Source organism: Pseudophryne corroboree, chromosome 6 (genome assembly GCF_028390025.1).
Source record: "Pseudophryne corroboree isolate aPseCor3 chromosome 6, aPseCor3.hap2, whole genome shotgun sequence".
In the NCBI taxonomy this organism is placed as follows: Eukaryota; Metazoa; Chordata; class Amphibia; order Anura; family Myobatrachidae; genus Pseudophryne; species Pseudophryne corroboree.
Genome location: NC_086449.1, coordinates 349,981,227 through 350,004,923, shown reverse-complemented (window position 1 = coordinate 350,004,923; position 23,697 = coordinate 349,981,227). Strand labels below are relative to the sequence as shown.

General features: G+C 44.2%; 1 protein-coding gene across 3 annotated transcripts in view; it reads left to right on the top strand.

Annotated features, from left to right (window-relative positions):
- ALPK3 (alpha kinase 3) overlaps nt 1–20,249 on the top strand; it is a 204,118-nt gene extending 183,869 nt beyond the window's left edge. For 2 of the 3 annotated variants that reach the window (XM_063926567.1, XM_063926568.1), the window contains 5 exons: nt 1,135–1,409; nt 10,623–10,711; nt 13,912–14,129; nt 14,247–14,295; nt 17,256–20,249. In XM_063926567.1, the coding sequence (XP_063782637.1) occupies nt 1,135–1,409; nt 10,623–10,711; nt 13,912–14,129; nt 14,247–14,295; nt 17,256–17,604 (980 nt within the window). In that variant the 3' untranslated portion in view covers nt 17,605–20,249. The remainder of the gene's footprint in view (nt 1–1,134; nt 1,410–10,622; nt 10,712–13,911; nt 14,130–14,246; nt 14,296–17,255) is intronic. The other variant, XR_010179291.1, reaches the window with a different exon arrangement.
- The last annotated feature ends 3,448 nt before the right edge of the window (nt 20,250–23,697 follow it).

The window sequence follows — 23,697 nt, the reverse complement described above, 5'->3', positions numbered from 1 at the left end:
AAACTAATAATTTAATAATGGCTAGGTACTGTTTATAGTGCCACCTAATTGAAAGACAACTATTTTATAAACTTTTCTTGTAGTGGAACAAAAACAACTTAACCTTAAAATATACATAGAAAAATAAAATAATTGATCTTGTCACATGGAAGAATAGTAGCAGCCTCTGTACTACTTACATACTGGGACATGACTCAGTAGGATTCTGTGTGTGTATCTCTATCTCTAGACCCAAATGGTTTAGTTGCATAATGGTTTACACAGGACTCAGACACCAAGGCGGGGAAGAGGAGAAGCTGGGATCCCTGTGTCACTTACAGCTCTCTCCACCCTTCTATCTCATCCTCTGATCAGAAAGCTCCGTTGGTAGTTCATGAAACATGATATTCCTGTGTCTCTGCCTGCACCGCATACTGTCCTGCTTGCATTCTGGTTGCTGGTTCTGCTGCTGCTTAAGAGGGAAAGCTAGTGATGTCAGTGTGCTCTGGTCAGGGGCCCCCTGACAAAGGGGTGCTCAGGGTACAGTATGCCCTTCATCCCCCCTTAATCTGGCTATGGGCAGATGCTATATATGTAAGTAGCTGCAGGTAATCATTGGTGGATTTCCCACTAGACATGTGAGGCACATGCCTAGAGGTGGCTCTTGCTGGGGGGGGGGGGGGGCAGCACACAAGGCTGATGAGGCCCGGTGATTCTTTTATTTTGTCATTACGACTTATTTTTTTATATTGTATTTTGCAACTGAATGGAGTGGGATAATGGGCAATAAATTGTGGTCCAGGTGCTGGAAATGGGGTGAGGTTGGGGCTGCTTGGGTGGCCTCTAGGTATACGGACTGGCCCTGAAATTATGGGGGCAGTGACGTAATTGGGGGGGGGGGGGGAGAGGGAGCGGAGGCCAATAATATGCAAAAAGCGGCCTGACCCCTAAATCTGCTGCTGCTTGTTACTCAATCAGCTTGTGAATGTGCCACATACAACTGTATGTACTTTGAGGTTCTACTAATTTGGTTTTACAGAAAAGGTCATATGAATTATTCAGTTTATCTTCTCCTGGGAAGGACAATGCCTAAAATGATAATAACTAAGCTGTTCTCATCTTTAGTGTCCATTAATTTTTCTGCTTCCCTTTTAGTTGGAGAAGAAATAGAGATGACACCAATGGTATTTGCGAAAGGATTAGCGGACTCTGGCTACTGGGGAGACAAGTATTTTGGAAGGATAGTTATGGAAGAGCCACATGTTGGATTGGGATTTCTGAGAAAGTCTTGCAGAGTAAAAGTGATTTATGGGTTAGATCCAATGTTCGAGTCAGGAAAAACCTGTATTATCAAAATCCGAAACCTCATCACTTTTGGGACCAAGAATGAAAGCACTTTAGTGGAAAAAAATTATGATATCACCATTCAGGTAAGTGCCAGAAATCAAGGCACACATAACTGTCTACAAGTGGTGAAAGAACTTAAATATATAAATGAGCATTAGGTTTCAGTCAGAAAGATACAGTTATCTACTTTGTCCTTGTTTCTAAGGTGAAGCTGTTGCTCGTCAGGAAAGAGAAAAGGGTATCCCTACCCCTAGCAAATAGAAGTTATGGCCCCCATACATTAAAGCTATATTGGGGCAATGCCACAATCCCCCCGATGGCTGGGTCGGGAAATTGGGGATATTAAGGGGTATATTCAATTAGGGTCGAAAACTGCCGTCTGTCGAAAAGACGTCAGTTTTCGACTTTTTAAGGTCGAATGGTGATTCGACCTATTCAGTCCCATAAGTTTTTATCCGACAAGTTGTGGAATTCGACTTGTCGAATAGTACGTGAATTGGCGGTATAGCTGCCGATTCACGTACTTTTGAGTGAAACAGGGCCAAATTCGACAGGATTTGCCCATTTCCGACCATCTCAGTCCGACATAAAAAAATGTCGGACTGAGATGTGAGATCCAGAGGAGGAGAGGGTGGGGAGCTGCAGGGAGACGGGGGACAGCCGCAGGCATATAGGGGAGAGAAGCGCTACAGCACAGCGCTGCAGACGGATGTCTCACAGCCGCGCCGCTCACGGCAGCGTCCACCCGGCTCCAGCAAGTGAGGTCACGCTTGCTGGAGCCGGGTGGACACTGCCGTGAGGTTGGGCGGCTGTGAGACATCCTTCTGCAGCGCTACTGTAGCGCTGATCTCCTCCGTGTGCCCGCAGCTGTCCCCGCTGGTCTCCCTGCAGCTCCCCCCCACCCCCTCTCCTCCTCTGGGTCCCTCATCTCAATTCAACCTTTTAAAAGTCGAATTGAGATGAGATTGAATAGGGGTTGTCGGATCCATTCCGACAAATGCATGTCGGAATGGATCTGACCCTAATTGAATATACCCCTAGATGGTTAAAAATCCTGATTCCCCAATTCCGATCAAACACAGTCAGGATTGGATATTGGACATTTTTAACATGTTTCATTTCCAATTTTCCCGATGGATCAGCGCTCTTCGCTGGTAAAAGAATTCCAAATGTATTTCAAGTTGTGAAAATCAGGAAAAGATTTGCCTTTCTGGTGCTATGCAGCAAGAACACACTGCTAACAGTGCCACCACAGTAAAAATGAATTTCTGCTACAGAAGTACTTACTTGCAGTGCTGATGTTTGTACAGTAAGTGGTCTGTAAAGAATTTAGATAACTCTGTGTAGTTAGTCTCTCTCCTGTGTGTGACACCGGTGGTATAACAGTCTTTTCCAGCATAGTTTGTATATCCCCAATGGCGTATCTATAATGGGTGCAGTGTGCAGAGGGGGCCCACACCGCACACACTGCACCCATTTCTTCTATATTACCTTTCTGGTGTCCATCAGAGTCTGTGTGTGAGCCTTCTCCTCTCCCGTAGTCGGCAGTGCCGCTGCTAGCGTTCTGAGCACTAGAGACTCTGGCACAGGGCCAGAGTCTACAGCGCATGCACAGGTCTCTGAAAAAATGTCCGCCACGCCATTTTTCCAGAGACCTGTGCATACGCTGTAGACTCTGGCACTGTGCCAGTCTCTAGTGCTCAGAGCGCTAACAGCGGCACTGCCGACTACGGGAGAGGAGGGGGTCCACACACGGAGACTGCACACGTGTCCCCTCCTCTGTAGAGACACTGCTGTATATCCCTCATGGTTTTTATGTCAAAATTTGTTAGAGTTGGATTTCTTCAAATAATTACTCTCAATTGTTGATTAGTCTGATCAGTACAGGGGCAAACTCAGAATTGGGGAGCACACACACATGGCACAGATGTATATGTCACGCATTCATCACACATAGCACACATGAATAAGTAACACATACATTCCCCATTCCCAGCTCAGTCACCAAGCAGCAGCTGCAGGCAGCAACAGGCACTATTGATTAGTCCCGGGTCTTCCGGTAGGGGGCAGAGCCAATAAGAAGCAATCTATAAGAATCATGGCTTATTGGCCTCGCCCCCTCCACGTTGACCCACGAATCGTAGCATTTTTAAAATATTTGGGAGGGTGGTTCTGGTTACTCAGACACCCCCCCCCCCGACACACACACACACACACACACACACACACACACACACACACACACACACACACTGTGTGCACCACTACAGTTTGCATAGTTCTTGTTGTATAGCTTGTTTAATTTGGTCATTGGTTTCTGTTAAAGCTATGTGCATAATAAGTTAACCCTCATAAATGTGTTTGCTTGAAGATGTTTGTATTCATATTAGTTTGATCCTTAGAAATGGGTTTCTGTAAACACTTTTGTGATAGGACTAGTATGTCAGTGTGATCAGTGTGATCAGATATTCATGGGGATTTAATCCACAAGATATTTAACAGTGGACAATATTAGTGGTTTTAATACTTATCAGGGCTGAAACTAGGATGTTCAGCACTCGGGGCAAGGCAGTAAGTTGGCACCCCCACAAGCACACAGAAAAAAATCAGATTACAACACACTTTATGTCACACAATATGCCCTATATAGCATACTATTCCTCACATTAGTATCCCTTATACACCTTATGCACCTTATATACATAATGTCACATAGTAGCACTGCCCTTTGACTCCAGTGCAGAATATGGCACCATGGGGGGAAGAGGAGGGGAGGGGGGGGGATTGGGGTAAATAAGTGGGAGAGACCAGGGAGAGGGGAGAGGGAGAGAAGAGGTGGGAGAGAGGAGAGAGGGGTGAGAGAGAGGAGGGGGGGGGGGGGGTAAGGGAGAGAGAGGAGAGGAAGAGAGAGGGGTGAGGGAGAGAGGAGAGGAAGAGAGAGGCGTGGGGGAGAGAGGGGAAACAGAAAGAGAGAGGGTGAGGGAGAAAGAGCGAATGGGGAGGAGGGAGAGATGGGAGAGGGTGGGGGGGAGAGAGAGAGGAGAAGGAGAGAAATAGGAGAGTGGTGAGATAGGGGAGGGAAAGAAAGCACGCAAGCCTAGGCTTTGAATGACAATTAAACTAAACATATACTTACCAGTTACCACCCACTGCATCACTGATGAAGATGCAGGCTGCCACCAGTCAAAGCACACAGCACCCTGCTGACGCCAACAGTAGCAGGCAGGAACCAGGATCCAGGAGAAGGGCTCTGCACACAACAATCCACTGTCCCTACAGGATTATGTGCTTTGTTCAGCACTTGAATCATTGAGACAGTGGCAGACTATACAATCAAACTAAAATCCTGATTGTCAAGCAGTGCTTTGCTGTGATGATTTTAGATTGATTGTAAAGTCTGCCACAGTCTGGATGAACGGAGTGCAGTACCGTGAGGACAAAGTGCTTGCATGGATCCGTCATTAACTCCTAGTCCAGCGCTGGGCAAGGGAAGGGGGAGCACCTGGCTGAGGTAGCTGGATGGATGTATCTGCACCCTTTGAAATCTGGCACCCTGGACACATCCCCAGCCTCCCCCTAGTTGTGGCCCTGTACTTATTATACACTTTTCTCATACGTCCTAGAGGATGCTGGGGATGCTTCAAGAACCATGGGGTATAGATGGGATCCGCAGGGCACACTATAAGACTTTGAATGGGTGTGAACTGGCTCCTCCCTCTATGCCCTTCCTCCAGACTCCAGTTAGAGTCTGTGCCCAGCGAGACTGGATGCACACTGAGGAGCTCTCCTGAGTTTCTCATAAAAAGACTTTATTTAGGTTTTTTATTTTCAGGGAGACCTGCTGGTTACAGGCTCCCTGCATCGTGGGACTGAGGGGAGAGAAGCAGACCTACTTCTTAAGAGTTCAAGGGCCCTGCTTCTTAGGCTACTGGACACCATTAGCTCCAGAGGGTTCGATCACTACGGTACGCCTAGCTGCTTGTTCCCGGAGCCGCGCCGTCACCCTCACAAAGCCAGAAGATAGAAGCCGGGTGAGTATGAGAAGATCAGAAGACTTCAGTGACGGCAGAAGACGGCTTGAGGTACCGTGCTGCAGTTGCGCTGCGCGCCATGCTCCCACACTGATCACGGCACTGCAGAGTGCAGGGGGGGCGCCCTGGGCAGCATGGGGGGGGGGGCGCAAATACCACTGGCATGCAGTATAACAGTGCCCAGGCACTTGTTAAGGGATCCCTACCAGTATAAAGAATTTTGAGCGGGACTGAAACGCGCCATGTCGGGGGCGGGGCTTAGCCGCATAGTGCTCACCAGCACAATTTTTCTCTTCACAGACGGCTGCAGAGACGCTGGCCCTGATCCTCGACACTGCTGTGCAAGTAACAGGGTGCAAAACAGGGGGGGGAGCACTAGTAATTGATGAATTGGATTGTTTGATAAAAGCGATAGCAGGTCTGGACAGTATTGTTACTGACTTCAGAACCGGGATAGGTGCTGTGTGTGAGCTGGCTGAACTCTCTCTGTGTCTTTCTAACAGGCTCTGCTGTGGGTCTGTCCCCTATAGCCCAGTGTGTTTGTGGCTGTCGGTACGTGAGTCTGTCGACATGTCTGAGGCTGAATGCTCTTCCCAGGAGGAGGCTGGCGTGGGGACTGACAGTTCTGTGAGAGTGACAGTGTCGGCACCGCCGACGGATGATTGGGTCAATATGCCGAGTGTTTTAAATACAAATGTGACTAAGTTGGCTAAGAGGTTTGATAAATCTGAGTCTTAAGAACCAGACATGGAGGAAATCCATGGAAGATGCTTTGCCACAGGTCCAGACCCCTTTGGGGTCGCAGAAATGTGCATTTGCCCAAATAGCAGATACAGATACCGACACGGACTCTGATTCCAGTGTCGACTATAGTGATGCCAGATTACACCCAAAACTGGCTAAGAGTATTCAGTACATGATTGTGGCGATAAAAGACGTTTTACATATCACTGAGGACCCTGCTGTTCCTGATACGAGGGTCTGTATGTTTAAAGGCAAGAAACCTGAGGTAACGTTTCCTCCCTCTTATGAACTGAATGCACTTTTTGAAAAAGCTTGGGAAAATCCAGACAGAAAGATACATGTTCCCAAAAGAATTCCAATGGCATATCTGTTTCCCTCTGGGGACAGGGACAGCTGGGAGTCCATCCCCACGGTAGACAAAGCTTTGTAGCGTCTATCCAAAAAGGTAGTGCTTCCGTCCCCTGACACGGCAGTCCTGAAGGATCCTGCGGATCGTAAGCAAGAAAATACCCTGAAATCCATTTATGTCACTACAGGGTCTCTACTCTGGCCCGCTGTTGCTGCGGCATGGGTGAGTAGCGCTATTGAAAAGTGGGCGGAAAACTTGTCATCTGAGGTAGATTCCCTAGACAGGGATAGTGTGCTTTTGACCTTGGGTCATATCAAGGACGCTGCAGCGTATTTAAAAGAAGCGGTAAGGGATATTGGCCTTTTGGGATCAAGGGCCAATGCCATGGCAGTCTCTGCTAGGAGAGCATTGTGGATTCATCAATGGAATGCTGATGCTGATTCTAAGAAGGCGATGGAGTCTTTACCATTTAACGGTAAGGTCTTGTTTGGTGACGGCCTCACTGACCTGGTCTCTACGGCTAACGCGGGTAAGTCATCTTTTTTACCTTATGTTCCTGCACAGCAGAAGAAATCGCCTCACTATCAGATGCAGTCCTTTCGGCCCAACAAATTCAAAAAAGGACGTGGGTCCTCCTTCCTTGCTGCGAGGGGGAGAGGAAGGGAAAAAGGTCACAGACTGTGGCAAGTTCTCAGGAGCAGAAGTCCTCTCCGGTTTCTACCAAATCCACCGCATGATGCTGGGGCTCCTCTGCGGGAGTCCGCTCCGGTGGGGGCACGTCTCAAACTCTTCAGTCAGGTCTGGATGCACTCGGACCTGGATCCTTGGATAGTAGAAATAGTAACTCAAGGGTACAAGCTAGAGTTTCAAGACGTGCCCCCTCACCGATTTTTAAAATCGGCCTTGCCGAAAGGGAGATAGTAAGCGCTGCGATACTAAAGTTGTGTCAAAATCAAGTGATTGTCACGGTACCCCCGTCTCAACAGGGGGAAGGTTTTTATTCAAGCCTGTTCGTGGTCCCGAAGCCGGATGGCTCAGTCAGACCGATTCTAAACCTGAAATCCCTCAATTTCTTTCTAAAAAGATTAAAGTTCAAGATGGAGTCTCTACGAGCAGTGATCTCCAGTCTGGAGGAGGGGGATTTTATGGTGTCGGTCGACATAAAAGATGCCTACTTACATGTCCCCATATATCCTCCACATCAAGCTTACCTGAGATTTGCTGTGCAGGATTGTCATTACCAATTTCAGACGTTGCCGTTTGGTCTGTCCACGGCTCCGAGGATTTTCACCAAAGTAATGGCGGAAATGATGGTTCTCCTGTGCAAGCAGGGGATCACAATTATCCCGTACTTGGACGATCTCCTCATAAAGGCGAGGTCCAAGGAGAAATTGTTGAAAAATGTTGCTCTTTCACTGACGATTCTGCAACAATACGGTTGGCTCCTAAATTTGCCAAAATCACAGTTGGATCCAACGACACGGCTGTTGTTCCTGGGTATGATTCTGGATACAGAATTACAGAGAGTTTTTCTTCCAGTGGAAAAAAGCTTTGGAACTACAGAAAAGTGTAAAAATGATTCTGAAACCAGCAAAGGTATCAGTTCTTCACTGCACTCGGTTGCTGGGGAAGATGGTGGCGGCCTACGAGGCCATTCCGTTGCCATTGCCAGGGTGTTTCAGTGGAACCTGCTGGACCAGTGGTCCGGGTCTCACCTGGACATGCACCAGAAAATTATTCTATCTCCCAGGACAAGAATTTCCCTTCTGTGGTGGCTGCACACTTCTCACCTTCTGGAGGGACGCAGGTTCGGGATTCAAGATTGGATCCTGGTGACCACGGATGCAAGCCTCCGAGGCTGGGGAGCAGTCACACAGGAAAGAAACTTTCAGGGAAAGTGGTCAAGTAAGGAAGCTTGTCTACACATAAACATTCTGGAATTAAGAGCCATCCACAACGGCATACTGCAAGCAGAACATCTTCTTCGAGGTCTGCCGGTCTTGATTCAGTCAGACAACGTGATAGCAGTGGCGTACATAAACCGCCAGGGCGAAACAAAGAGCAGAGCGGCGATATCCGAGTCCACGAAGATTCTTTGCTGGGCGGAAAGACATGCCAGCGCTCTGGCAGCGGTCTTCATTCCAGGAGTGGACGACTGGGAAGCAGATTTCCTCAGCAGACACGATCTCCATCCAGGAGAGTGGGGTCTTCATCAAGAGGTCTTTGCAGAAGTGACAAATCGTTGGGGAGTTCCTCAAGTGGACATGATGGCATCCCGCCTCAACAAGAAACTTCAGAAATATTGTTCCAGGTCAAGGGACCCTCAGGCGATAGCGGTGGACGCCCTAGTGAAACCGTGGGTGTTTCAGTCAGTCTATGTGTTCCCTCCACTTCCACTCATTCCAAGGGTGATAAAAATTATAAGAAGAACAAGGGTTCCGGCGATCCTCATTGTTCCAGATTGGCCAAAAAGGGCCTGGTATCCAGATCTTCAGGAGTTGCTCATAGAAGATCCCTGGCCTCTTCCTCTTCGGGAGGACCTGTTACAACAGGGGCCGTGCGTGTATCAGGACTTACCGCGGCTGCGTTTGACGGCGTGGCGGTTGAACACCAAATCCTAGCCCGAAAGGGTATTCCCAGTGAAGTCATTCCTACACTTCTTCAGGCTAGAAAAGAAGTAACGGTAAAGCATTACCACCGTATTTGGAGAAAATATGTGTCTTGGTGTGAATCCAAGAAGGCTCCTATGGAAGAATTTCACCTGGGGCGGTTGCTCCATTTCCTACAAGCAGGTGTGGATGCGGGCTTAAAGTTAGGCACTATTAAGGTACAGATTTCGGCCTTATCGATCTTTTTTCAAAAAGAATTGGCATCCCTTCCCGAAGTTCAGACCTTCGTAAGAGGCGTGCTGCACATCCAACCTCCCTTTGTGCCCCCAGTGGCACCATGGGACCTTAATGTGGTGTTGCAATTCTTGCAATCACATTGGTTTGAACCTTTGCGCAAGGTTGAGTTAAAATTCCTTACTTGGAAAGTGGTCATGTTGTTGGCCTTGGCGTCTGCAAGGTGAGTATCTGAGTTGGCGGCTTTATCTCACAAAAGCCCCTATTTGATTTTCCATGCTGATAGAGCGGAGTTAAGAACTCGTCAGCAATTTCTGCCAGGTTGGTTTCATCATTTCATGTTAACCAGCCAATTGTGGTGCCAGTGGCTACTGACGCCTTGGCGGAGTCAAAGTCTCTCGATGTAGTCAGAGCTTTGAAGATCTATGTCGCCAGAACGGCGCAGATTAGGAAAACAGAGGCTCTGTTTGTCCTGTGGGCTCCCAACAAGATTGGGGCTCCTGCCCGGGGAGTCTCGGCATTACAACTTTGCCGAGCTGCTACTTGGTCGGGTTCAAACACCTTTGCGAAGTTTTTACAAGTTTGATACCCTGGCTGATGAAGACCTCTTGTTTGGTCAATCAGTGCTGCAGAGTCATCCGCACTCTCCCGCCCGTTATAGAGCTTTGGTATAAACCCCATGGTTCTTGAAGCATTCCCAGCATCCTCTAGGACGTATGAGAAAATAGGATTTTAATACCTACCGGTAAATCCTTTTCTCTTAGTCCGTAGAGGATGCTGGGCGCCCGTCCCAGTGCGGGCTGTATCTGCAGTTTGCTATAGTTACGCTCATGTTGCGTTGAGTTTAGTCACTCTGTGACTGTTGTTGGTCATGCCGTTGCATGTGTTTTTTGTTGAATGCCATGTTGGACGGCGTGTTAGTGATGTGAGCTGGTATGTATCTCACCTTAGTTTAAAATAGTTAAATAAATCCTTTCCTCGAAATGTCCGTCTCCCTGGCACAGTTCCTATAACTGGAGGAGGAGGGGCATAGAGGGAGGAGCCAGTTAACACCCATTCAAAGTCTTATAGTGTGTCCATGTCTCCTGCGGATCCCGTCTATACCCCATGGTTCTTGAAGCATCCCCAGCATCCTCTATGGACTAAGAGAAAAGGATTTACCGGTAGGTATTAAAATCCTATTTTAGGGGTTATTTTTATTAATTTTGCTTACTTCATTTTAATTATGGTCATAAAAATGTGGAACAGTAACTATAATACATTGAGATCTATATTACAATGAGGATATTAACTTAATATTAGCTCCAATTGTTTATCTTTATTCTCTAGGATTGTAAAATTCAGAACACAACCAGAGAATACTGCAAGATATTTGCAGCTGAATGCAGAGGGGTCCCTACCTTTGGACAGTTCCCAGAGTAAGTTTGGTTGTGTTAGATCTGTTATCTGTACAGTGTAAAAGTAATAAGAATTGACATTGCTGTAGTTCTTCCTTATTGGTACAATTCTCCACCCATTTAAAACCACTTACCTTATATTGGACATACACGATTATCGGCGGATCCAGGGCATAATAGCTACTAACTTGGTGTTGAGTTTAGAATACTAGTCCATATATAATGTACTTAAAAATATAATTATGACAATACTCTACTAACAAAAAAGCTCAAACACTCAGAAGATTTAAAACTGGGAATAAATAAAATAAAATAATGCATTAAATATTATCACATCCTAAAGTATACTGGCTTCTACCGTAACATAGATGTAAGAGGCTACTCCTCTACCTTCCTTCATATTTCCACCATCTTGTTTCCTCACTTTCTCTCTTCTGATCTCCCATCCCTCATCTTGGGTGACTTCAATATCCCAATTGATAATACCACTTATTTTACTACTTCTAAACTTCTCTACTTCTCTTCCTCTCTTGACCTTTCTCAGTGGACCTCATTCTAAGCCTCCTCTTTTCCCACCTTTGTGGCATCTATGATTTCACCAGCTTTGCTTTCCATATCTCTGATTATCACCTCATTCCTCCACCTCTTCCCACAAGAATGCCCTCATTTTGTGCAATCAAATTGCCCTCCACACATTCTCCTGCCCTGACCAGGCTGCTTCCCTCTATAACACCACCTTAACTTTCACTCTGGTCTTTAATGTCCAAGTAATTTCTCTCAATCTTAGATGTTCCACATCCCTACCCTGGCATTCCAAACTAATCCACTACCTCCGGACAATGTCCCTGCACTGTGGAACAGCATGGAGACAATCCAGCTTATTCTCTGACTTCTTAATTTCAAATTCACGGCCTCCACTTGCAGTTCTCTTGCTTCCCCAAATTCATCTGTTACACTCAAACCTTCAACTCTCAACATCTCTCTGCCAACTTAAATACCTTCCTCTACTCTTGCTTTCCCCTCACAGCCATTCATTTTGCTACTTAGTTGCTACTTTTCCACCAAAAATTGGCACTTGTTCCTCACCCATCTGTTATTGCTTGCTACCATTTCCTTCTTCTCTTCACTGGTTATGAAGTTCATTCAATGCTCTTGACAGCTACCCCTCCACCTGTCTCCTTCATTACAGTCCCTCCTACTTCCTCCATCCCCTCACTCTCTGTAATTCCCTCATTCTCGCGTCTCTTTCAACCCTTTAATCTCACACACTTCACTGGCATATATTTGGATCCCGACTCGCTCTTTTTCCATTTTGCTCCAGATTCATGGAGCTACTTGTCTTCCAATGCCTGTTCCCCTTTCTTTCCTCACACTTCCTCCACGACTTGCTTAAATTTGTCTTTTGTTACCTTCATTCCATCGAAACAACCCTTTCCAATGTCACTCTGACCTTCTCACTACACAATCTGCTTATGACTCTGATGACCATTCTCTCCTCCTTCAAACTCTCCACTAAATTGGTCTTTGTAACACTGTCTTCTCATGCCTGTCCCTGTATCTTTCTAACTGATTATTTTCTGTCTAGCTCCAACTGTACTCTTTCTAAATGGTTGCACCATCAGATTTTAATTAATATTGTGGCTTAACTGCACATTCGGTCAGGAGTTAAAAATGACCTCATATGATAAAAGTTTAAAAAAAAGATGCTGTGATGATATACACTCAAATATACACCTCTCTTTTGAGTCGAAAGTATATGTACGCGTCTAAAAGTAACTATAATCCTTCTTTAAACAGAGAGTCAGTTATGTGCAATATAACAGCATTTTTGTGTATCATTCCACTTTAGTATAAGAGTATGGTGATCTTATATACCCCAACTACATGCCGATCTCAGTCTGGATGGATAAAACATGTGTCTGGATAAAACAGTGGCAGCTAACAGTAAAATATTTAATGTAATAGCCATGGTGAAATATTTATAGGGCAGTGGTTCCCAAACGTGGTCCTCAAGGCACCCCAACAGTCCAGATTTTAGATATATCCCTGCTTGTGTACAGATGGTATAATCAAACTGACTCAGGTACTAATTAAGTCACCTGTGCCTAAGCATGGATCTCCTTAAAACCTGTACTGCTGGGGTGCCCTGAGAACCACGTTTGGAAACCCCTGGGATACGGTATCCACTAATTAGAACCAGTTCCCATACTGGAAATCATATTTGATATGGTCGACGGAGTGGTTAGCATCACTGTTCACAGCACTGAGATCTTTAGCTCAATTCCCACCAACTCTCTACCTGTGTGGAGTTTGTATGTTCTCCCATGTTTGTGTGAGTTCCCTCCCGCAATTCAATAAACAAACGTTGGTAGATTCATTGGCTTGTACCTAAAATGGACCCTACTGTGCATTTGTGTAGTAGGAAGACTGTCCACTCCAATTGGACAGAGACCAATGTATTTTTTGTACCGTACTATATATATAAAAATAAATAAATAATTAATTAATGAGAGACTCCTTCTCCACATGTGTTATCTGTATATCTTTAAAAGCTGTATATGCTGCTAGGGTACATTATATGTATATTTAGGAGCTGCACACAAATGGTTTCAATAATGTAATACTACTTAGTATTACACTAATTCATTAGTGCTTAGTGTAAATGAAAATAAAACGTTTTGTGCTGCATGTGGTAGGTCACCTTGAGACAAAAATGATAAAGCACTAGAGCTCAGCTGACCGCAGCCATGCAGCCACAAATCTACGCAGCTACAACACTGCCAGGCCACCAAAACCTTGGAGTCTAACATCCATGCAAGTCCGGTAATAAAGAGAGGTATATTAAGTGGATGCTGTACCTAATATAGTTTCTGTGGGTGCTACAAACACCTAGTACAATGCAATATTCTCAAAACTAGTTTAAAAATTGTCTGCTTATTGGGGGAGGTGTATCAAGCCTTGGAGAGAAATAAAGTGGAGAAGTTGCCCAAAGCACCAATCACCTTCCAACTGCATTTTGTCTAGCATGGCCTTTGAAATGACAGTAGCTGATGCTTTGGACAACTACTCCACTTTATCTATTGTATATAACCTCCCTTATGTGTGAAACTGTATGTATGTATGTATTGAAGATCTAGACAACACAAGAACCAACAGTGCTTGCTTATATTCTGTTGATTTACAGCTGTGGTGTAACATGATTTCTTCTGGGTTTACTGTAGGATTTTGCCTCTAAACTTGATTTATCGGCCTGCCAACAACATACCCTATGCTACTATAGAAGTGGACCTGGAAGGGAGATTTGAGAGGTACTGCATCAGAGATCTAGCAGGAAAGTTACTTATGAAGGATGGGACAGAAATAGAGCAGAAATGCAGCACGTTTCAGCACTGGGTGTACCAGTGGACTAATGGCAATTTCCTGGTCACCACCCTAGAAGGTGAGATTGTGAAACACTTGAACAGGTTTTTGTTAGCATGCTTCATTGAATGTAATGTCTAGTCAGAGAAAAGACTTACTCCATTACAGGCCTAAAATACTTGGTTGTGTTTTTTAGGTGTTGGATGGAAATTAACTAATATAGCAATTGCCACAAAATCCAAGGGGTAAGTAGAGTGCCATCATATATAGTTACACTTACAAATTAAGCTCTTAGAACAACAATTTGAAGCATACAATGCAACAGAATGCAATAGAGTATTCTCTGATCTTATATGACTGTTGTTTTTATCATTGCAGGTCTAAAGGATGCAAATTTATAGTATACAATACTGGGCAGCCTCAGTTTCATACCGTAACATTTTAAATTTGCCCCCCCCCCCCCCCCCCCCAATCCCTCTAGTACAACATGGTTTTGCAAGGCTCCTGAACCTTCTACCTGGGTTTACTCTAAATAATAGTTTATTGTCACTACACAAAGTTTTATGTATGTTTGTGTATCTCCCCAAGTGTATAAATACATGACGTAATGTCTGGGTAGGGTATTCTTGGGTGAACACATGGGTATGTGAAGTGTGCCTATTAGTGTAATTGTTTATAAAGAATGGGATGGTTACCAGGCCATTTGCAGCGGCAGATAAACAGTACAGCAATAGTGGTCACATCTTCCACCAAAACTGACCTCTGTGTCATCAGGTGTAGTGTGATTTGGAGTAAGGGCTGGGAGAGTGTGTGCACATTTCTCTTTCAGAATGGTATTGGATCTATGGGGGTATGTAATTGGGTTGGCCACTGTGTAGCATCTAGGCGGATACAGTTTTCTGTGTTTGGAAGAGGGGAATGAAGGAATAACTTAAGAATGGGTAGAAGGGACTACAGGGTTACATATGCAGGGTTAAGAGCAGGGAGCGATATATAGAACCCACGCAATCACTAGAAGAAATATACAAACTCCACACAGTTAGGGCCGTGGTGAGACTCGAACCCACTATATCATGGGGATCATGGTATAGTGGAAGTCCATTAAATTATCAGGTAGGGCATGCTGTAAAGTGATTCTGGAGAGCTGCAGAAGTGTGGTTTTACTAGCTGCTGCAGTCTTGCTGACAGAGCCGTCTTAACAGCAGTGTAGGCCCCTGGGCACAGCAACGCACTGGGGCCCCTACCCATCCTCCAGCAGTAGGGGTGGGGGGGGGCTATCAGCGGCAGCTTTGATGTCCCATGGGCGGTAGGGGGTGTTCTATCTACCGCTCAGCGTGTTGGACCTGGAGCAGTAATTTTTGCTAATTACTCCTTTACTGCACAGATGGGGCGGGAGGGAGAACACTAAACTGTAGAAGGGGGCATTGTGCTGGATGAAGTAGCCCTGGTACATGACTTCCGGGGTGGTAAGGGGGTGTTTAATACGTAGGGGAGGAGTGGATGGTTGTGTGGGCTTAATATTTATAATTTTCTGGTGGGAGAGCAGCTTGCTTGACTGCAGATATCTCAAGTTCCTGGAAATAGATTTCTTAGCTTTTAATGGGATAAATAACTAGAGAGACCCACCTGCTAGATCTGGAACTAGAGCAATCCTCCAATGAAAATATAAACTACATACCAGGCGTGTGGAGCTGGAGCAGGGACCAGCTGCTTGAAGGCTGATATCTCTGGTTCTGGGCATAGTAGAGACAAGATGCCAGTGTCCACCGAAAGGGGAGAGTCACAGTATTTGGAGTATACTCTCGGAAAAACTCTATGTCAGAGAGAACCTGAGATATCTGGCTGGGAAGAGCAACTAACAGGCTTGGATGGGGACCACTGCTTTGAAGTCGGATATCTCTGCTTCCCCAGGGCCGATTTTCAAAAATCTGGTATTCCTGGAACGAGGGGACCCTCAGCTATCAGCCCAGGGCCCTAATACTCCTGGGGCCCTTGGGCAAGAGCCCATTGAGCTCATACGAAAAGACGGCCCTACTTGCTTAATAAGTGCAGAGGCACTTCCTGTATAACAGGCACTTCTTGTATAACAAAAGGATGGAAATGCTGCAACTTCCACCATTCACATACAGAAAACATCTACACACACAACTGCAAAGTCTAAAACATTATTGTCTTAAGGCTCACTGTAACAGAATTTTAAAGTATTCTATGCACACATTCATTAATATTCTCAGGAGGTAATTTGCAAAGTGCACAAAATTGCATTTCTGCTCCTTAAGGGTCTATTTAGCACACATTAAGGTTTCCTATTCTCTGCTCTCAGGAGCCACCTCTGCAAACTAAAAATGTTCCATAGTATGAAGAGAGGTATGAATGTCCAGAGGCAGGGGCGTTTTAAGAGAGGAGGGGACTCCTCTCTACTGCAGCCTCCGTCGCGGTCCCCCTTCTCTCCGGCAGCAGTAGACTCTGGCATAATGGCAGTCTACTTACTATGCATGCGCAGGTCTCCGGGGACACCTCCAGTGCGCATGCACAAATCACTCAGAAATGGCCGCAGCGGCCATTTTCCGAGTGATCTGTGCCCGCACAGCAGGGTCTCTGTTGCGGGACTCCGGAGGGTAAGTATATTCTATGGGTGCGGTGTGGGCCCCCCCGGGACCCAGGGGCCCGTGTACACTGCACACACTGCACCCATTATAGAAATGCCTATGCTCAGAGGTCACTGTCACTGTATTACCTACTATTTATTTAGTATCACCCCATTCATTCATATAAAGGTCTTTCATTCTTAAAATTCCGCTGATGAATGTGGGATATGGAAACTATTTTTATTATCTGTAGTAAATGTCTATGTGCTGAATTGTTTTTTTACATGGCTCAGTGTGGGTCTGTAAATGTGCTTCTGAAAGGAAGGTGTAAAGGTCTAAAATAATATAGAAAATGGGTCCCTAAGAACCGAGCCGGTACATAATTCAAGTCCATTTGCTTAGTGAAATTACCATGTTCTCTTAAGCATGGCAAGGAACTATTGCAAAAATGCCCCCTTGATCTGAATGCAATAATCCTTAATAACAGAACAACTGTAGTGTCTATACTTCACAAATCAAGGTGTCTATTGTTAACATCATGTTTCTTATGGTAGTGAATGTGGACTGAACAAAAGATCTTTCATCCAAGTTAACTCAAGTTCTTGTGTATATTGTAGATACCAAGGACTAAAAGAGAGCTGCTACCCAGAAGTCCTTGAGGAATTCCCATCAGTTCACCAGTGCAATAATTATTGTGAAATGCTTGGTCTAAAGTCTATTAAAGCAACTGAAAGCCTCCTACCTCCACCCAAGCCAAAGGGCTCAAGGAGTCCTCAGATGGGAAGGAAAACTGGGTCTGCTCAGTCAAGCCCCCAGATACAAAAGAAACTTTTGTCAAGTCCACAAAGTGCTAGAAAAGGTGGTGTCAGCCCAAAATCCACAAGAAAAGCCACAGACACAGGAGACCCACAGTCAGGAGCCAAACACAAAGGAAATGACGGGTCAGCAACTGAAAAACCACAATAAAACAGAACATTGATATTTTCCAAACCTGGACTTGACGGAAACTTCTATTTTGTTGAACAAACTACAAAACACAAGGGATATAAACGATACAGCGACAGTCTCCTCCTCCACGACCCAACAGAACGGCTGTTGACAGCCTGCTCCACGTGTGGTTTATGAGAAATGGAAGGTGAGCAATACAGGTGCATTTACTCTTGACGTGGACAGGATGTACTATAAAGAAGGTGTCTAGTAAGCTCATGTGTCTGATAAAAGGAATGCTGTAATTCATAGCTTTGCGCGTGATATTAACGACACTTGAGTGATTTATGAGAACTAAATGTGAAATTATGTGAATTACAAATTATTTGAGCGTTTGTTTTAAGTACATGTAAGAATAAATGCACCTCTATTACCCATTTTGTTTTATAAGCTACATAAAAGGACTGATGGACAAAGCACACAATTACGGAAACCACTGAATGTTTTCTTTTCGCTGCTAGATGCGAGTGTACTGTACCACTTGTTGCATTTTGTTTTCCAACTCAATGGTCAAATACAGTTACAGGTAAAAGACTACAATAACGTAAAGACAGTGTTTTACCTAAACAGAGTATGATGACCACAAACAGGAAAGCACATAGTAACTGCAAGAGTGAGCTGAAATTGCAGTACATCTTAGTGATGAAAGCAATGACTCTCAGTACCTCTCTACTATATCCAGCATTCACAGACACAATACATGTACGTGTTCTTTGCAGAGAGTGTGGTGTTTTATGCACTGGCAAAAAATTTTTCCTATATCTCAGGGTGATTGTCCCAGTGTCAGTCATGTAAAATATGTCCACAAAGCTGTAGATTATTAAGGAATCTGGGGGACAACATGGGATTATAGTCAATGGTCAACCATTGCCTCAAATCATTCTCAGAAGACTTTAAACAGGACAGGTTGCAGCATTTGATTTTGTTTTTCAGGTCCTCTAACCAAACCCTAAGTCATCAACCTTTCTTCGTCATTCAAGATAATCACAGCACTTTCATGTTACTGGATGCAGGTCATAAAATTGTAAGTGGAAGATAGGATTTCTCTAATCCAGAAAGCACATTATTTCCATATTATACGGTACAGAAAGTGAAGCATCTAATGCCTGGGTAATTTGGTGACACGTAAGCACATAACAACCAACATCAAAGAACTGTTACTCGTTTTCCACAGAACAGAGGAGTTATAGTGCTTAGGGACTTTTGGTGCAGTTACACGATTTGGAATTAGTTTAAAATATCCATTTGAATAAAATATTTAGCCTATAAATAAATGGATGATAATGCTTACTGTCATCAGGAAAAAAGCTGTACAACAAATTTTGGCTTTTTCATCTTGTAAATATGGGGCTGAATCCTGCTTTTGCCTTCCATGATATGAATGTATACCCCATTCCAAGTTGAAAGCCAAAGCGTGAACGCCATTTATCAGGCTGGCCAAACCTCACTTGTTCTTCCTTAGAGAGCTCCCATGTACCCCATTTTTCCTATGACAATAAACTTTCTGGAAGTGAAATTCTGGAGCATTACAAGTGAGACAGTCAGTGAGTATAGGTAACAAGATAACTGTTTCATGGAACTTGACACTGAAAATGAAGCAAGAAATGTCAGTTATTACCCTGCAAAAGGGCAGGTTGCATTTGTGCCCCCATTATATAGACGTCATGAGCCAGCAAGTAAATTACTGTTTTATTCAGAAAGAGTATTGGTTCTTAGAAATCACAGCATCTTTGTTCTTCATGGACAGTTATAAGCATTGACGATGACATTTTGCCTCGTTCTGGGATCCGAGTCTGGCGGGAAGCCCTGAGCCGGGCTCGGATTCCGGCTCGGATCGTGAAGTTCAAAGCAAATCTATTGCCTGCTCATCTTATAGTAAAGGCCTGATGTTGGGGGCACATTTGATGGCTAAAAGTACGACATGAATAAATGACATGTTCTGCACTGTGGATGTCACACTGTAGAGTCCAACATGTAGTATTATGGTGTTCTTGCTTGGTAGCTATCCTGGAATGTTAGAAACATTACAAATTAATACAAAAATGTATTTTTATTGAGGGTTTTGGCCTTCCTAATTATTGGTGCCTGGCCATAAATATACGCAGTTCTGAGACTCAAACAATGAGCACATATTGCAGCAAAATAATGCATGGTGCTCTGTAGGCAAAGTGACTAGAGAAATACTGCCAACATATGTGCTGACAGCCAGGCACACAGTGCACTCTAACTGCACTGTCCACCTGGAACCATTCTCAACAGTTTAGATGCGAATACTGTAGTTATCCAATAATTATCCAAGTAGTAAGTGATCCTCAATGTGGTGGGAACCCCTCACACAGCGGAGTTACATGTTTTGCAGAGGGTGGTCATGCACTTAATCTGTGACCAAACTTCTGTTTATATATAGTCAGGGCTGTGAACATTTGCACTATGGTGCTTTGCTTTAAACCTTCCCTGCAGCGTGCCACAATAGTCACTTTGCCTCAAGTTTGTTTTTATGTGCTTTTCATCACTGTTCTTGTTTTTGCTTTGTGTGACGTGATAAATGTAATGTTTCTCTTTGCACATTTGTTTGGTGTATTAGATTCCTGGAAGCACTTCATTAAAATGTAGCAGTTAGTGATGATTGTGAACTGTTGCTGATCACTCCAAGGAATTTGCTCTTGTTTAAATTCAGATATAAGGAGAGATGTATCATGCCTTGGAGAGAGATAAAGTGGAGAAGTTGCCCAAAGCAATCAATAAGCTTTGACCTGTTATTTATCTAGCACAGTCTATGAAATGACGATTAGAAGTTGATAGGGGTTCAGTATGAATTTCCGGCGGCCAGGATGCCGGGCGTCAGTATACCGACAGTGGCATCCCAGCCACTAGTATGCCGGCAGCAGGGCGAGCGCTAGAATGCCCCTTGCGGGCTCACTGCACTCGCCACACTGCAGACACGGTGGCTCACTGCGCTCGCCACAGGTTATATTCTCCCTCTATGGGTGTTGTGGACACCCACAGAGGGAGAAGAGCCTGTGTCGTTGGTATTCCGGTGGCGCCATTTCACTGCTAGTCGGGATTCCAGCGTCAGCATTGTGACTGCCAGGATCCTGACTAATGATATTTTAACCGATTCCCGTTGGTAGGTATCATAGGTTGCTATGGGAAACGTCTTAACTTTTTTCGCTCTCAAAGGCTTGATACATCTCACCTATAATAGTGAATGATCCAGGGATGACTATGCAGGGTCGTATATGAAAGTGGAATAATGATTTTCTTTGTGTTTATTTTGCATTATACATTTATACACACTGAGTACTTCACTGTCAACTAATTGCAAAAGAGAGTGTATTCACCAGTGGTTTTATATCTACAGTAACTATCAGATACAGAGAACACGCAATGACCCGCAGGGTATGCTGAGTAACTCATCCATTCTGATGTCACTGTCAACAAGAAGTTATAAGCAAAACTATTGCATTAACCAATTTGGTTTTGTGGATTTTTCATTGTCTATTTTTATTTGCAAAGTGAATAAAAAGGTTTCTCCTCTATAGGGATTGTACGCAGGAACCGTACATAAAAACATAAGTAACTTAGTTGCCTATATCTCAAAGCAGCTTTGCATAAAATTATGCAGATACTACAGTTTCAGCATAATTTTATGTTTCAGCCTAAAAACTAATAATAACTAATAGCCTAATATAGGAGATCCCACAAAAATCTCTTACAGCAGACCGCTGTCCCCATTATTATCAATGGGGCTAAGACCTGACTCCTATGTACCAAAGTCCAAAATGCAATACTTTTTAGAGTTTGGCCCCTTTGGTTTATGCCATCCTCAAATGGTTCAAACCGCTTTATGCCTATTAAGGCATCCTCCACCCGCAGCATCCACCTGATGGTGGAAGCTGTAACTGCACGCATGCGTAGGGTCAGTTTCCCTTGGAGGGGTCTTTCAAAAATGTAAAAGACTCCTCTAATATGCCAGAGAAGGAACTTGCTGAGACAGTGATTAGCGCCACCTCTGTCCCTACAAGTTACACTTAGTACATAGCGGGGATATTTTCATTGAAAAATTAAAATATCCATCAAGACACGGACCATTAATAATCGTGGCAGTGTCACGATTAATAATACATATGCCCGTCAAGTAGAAAACAAACCAATACAGACAAGCTGTAGGTACAGCAGTAATGTCCGCAGGGAATGATCTATCAGCCGTTACTTCTGGCTTCAGAAAATATTGTTTGCTATCAGGCTGTTAGAAAAACATGGTGACACTGCATGACATATGTGGTCTTCTTTCACATGTGATGAAAGAAGACTGTTGGCACTTCCAGTCAGAGGGAAGGTGGGGGAAGAGGCAAGGGGAGGGGGGGGGGGGGGCGCAATGGTGTGTCCTCTATTGACCCCAATACACTCACTTGCAGTGAACAAATATTAAAAAAGCAGAAAACCTCCACAATGCTTTGGCGTGTTAAATGCTCCTGACCACAAGCATACAGTACGTGAGCATGATAATTTGACACCACCTCTGGATTCAATTTCCACATAGCATGAACAGTACACAGGATTTTGGTAAAAAGATTATTCTATGAAAAAAACAGCTCATGTATGCTTAAATAATGTTAATCTATATAGCATGCAGAATGGGAAATGGGACTGTGCATTAGGTCAATGAAAAATGTGAGAACTGTGGGGAACATTCATGTCAGGAGTGTGGTATAGTAGGGGTGCTATTTGTTTTTATGTAGAATGGATTTCCATGAATAAATGAAGGCAAATGATGCATGTAATACGGGATGCTAGACTTTACAGCCCATCGTTCACCTAAACATTATTGCATGGGCTCTATAGTACGTTTACATCAATATACTACTCCCCACAGGCAATGACATATCACACCATCACTTATTACAGGTCACACCCTTAAGTGAACCACATACAGTATACTCAAGTGGTAGAAAATCCCCAGTCCTTAGATTGAGAAAACAGTTTGTATTGGTTGGAAATCCTTACTGGTAAGTGTGTCCTCCTAATGAAAGGTAGACCTTTATTTCAGGTAACCCAGTAAGTCCTCCTACTGCGAACATCAATTTCTTATCACTTGAATAGCGCACTATTTGGATGAGATTTCCACCACTCACTTCTCACTGCTTAATCCGTTAGGGACAAACCTGTGTAGAATAGTCTACCAGGAAAAAAGGAAGCGCCGGATCAATTTAAAATGATATACTTTTATTACACATACTTCAATAATATTAATAGCTGCTTATAAAGAATATAAAGTCACAAAAATAAAAATTACACAATAATACTGTAAGTGATATAGATAATTCATATGCTAAGTACATATTTGCAATCAACAAATGTCCTCATATTATATTGGCTGTTTGGATTTTGACATCATGGGGCTCAATTCAATTCAGTGCGGATAGAATAGCGGCGGGAATTAGCTGCCAGTGCTATTCAATACAGTGCGATGTGACACCTGACGAGAGGATTTCTTCTTACACCCCCTCCGGGGGCGCGAGCAGAAATCCAATAAAATTGCTGGCGTGATGCTGATTTCTGTCCTTAGCGCAGAGGAAACAGCAACGTGTTGGGCACTTTAATCGGAGAATGCCAGTTCTTGCGACAAAGCACCATGTTTAGTCCGTTAGAAGTTGAACCAGACTAACCCAACATGACAGCACGCTGAATTGAATAGCGCCAGGGGCTGATTCCCGGTGCTATTCAATCCGCGCTTAATTGAATCAAGACTATAGTCACAATGGTTATTCGAGTCCAGTGTTTTAATTAGTATAATCCAAATCCCTAGAGTCCTCTGGTATACTCACCATCCAGGATTTAAGGATATTGCGGTCTTCGATATCCACTGCTGTGTAAATCACTATATTGCAGCTTGGGTCACTTGATAATCCCATACGTTAATCTAGAGCAACAATTGAGGCAAACAGCAAGGTTGTCACAACTCACAGTAAATGCCCTCCTTGGATAATGGTGCCAAATTATCAGGTTAATAATGCCAAATAATGCATTTCACCGCCTCTAGCACGTGTCAGCGACTTTCTAATCCTTTAG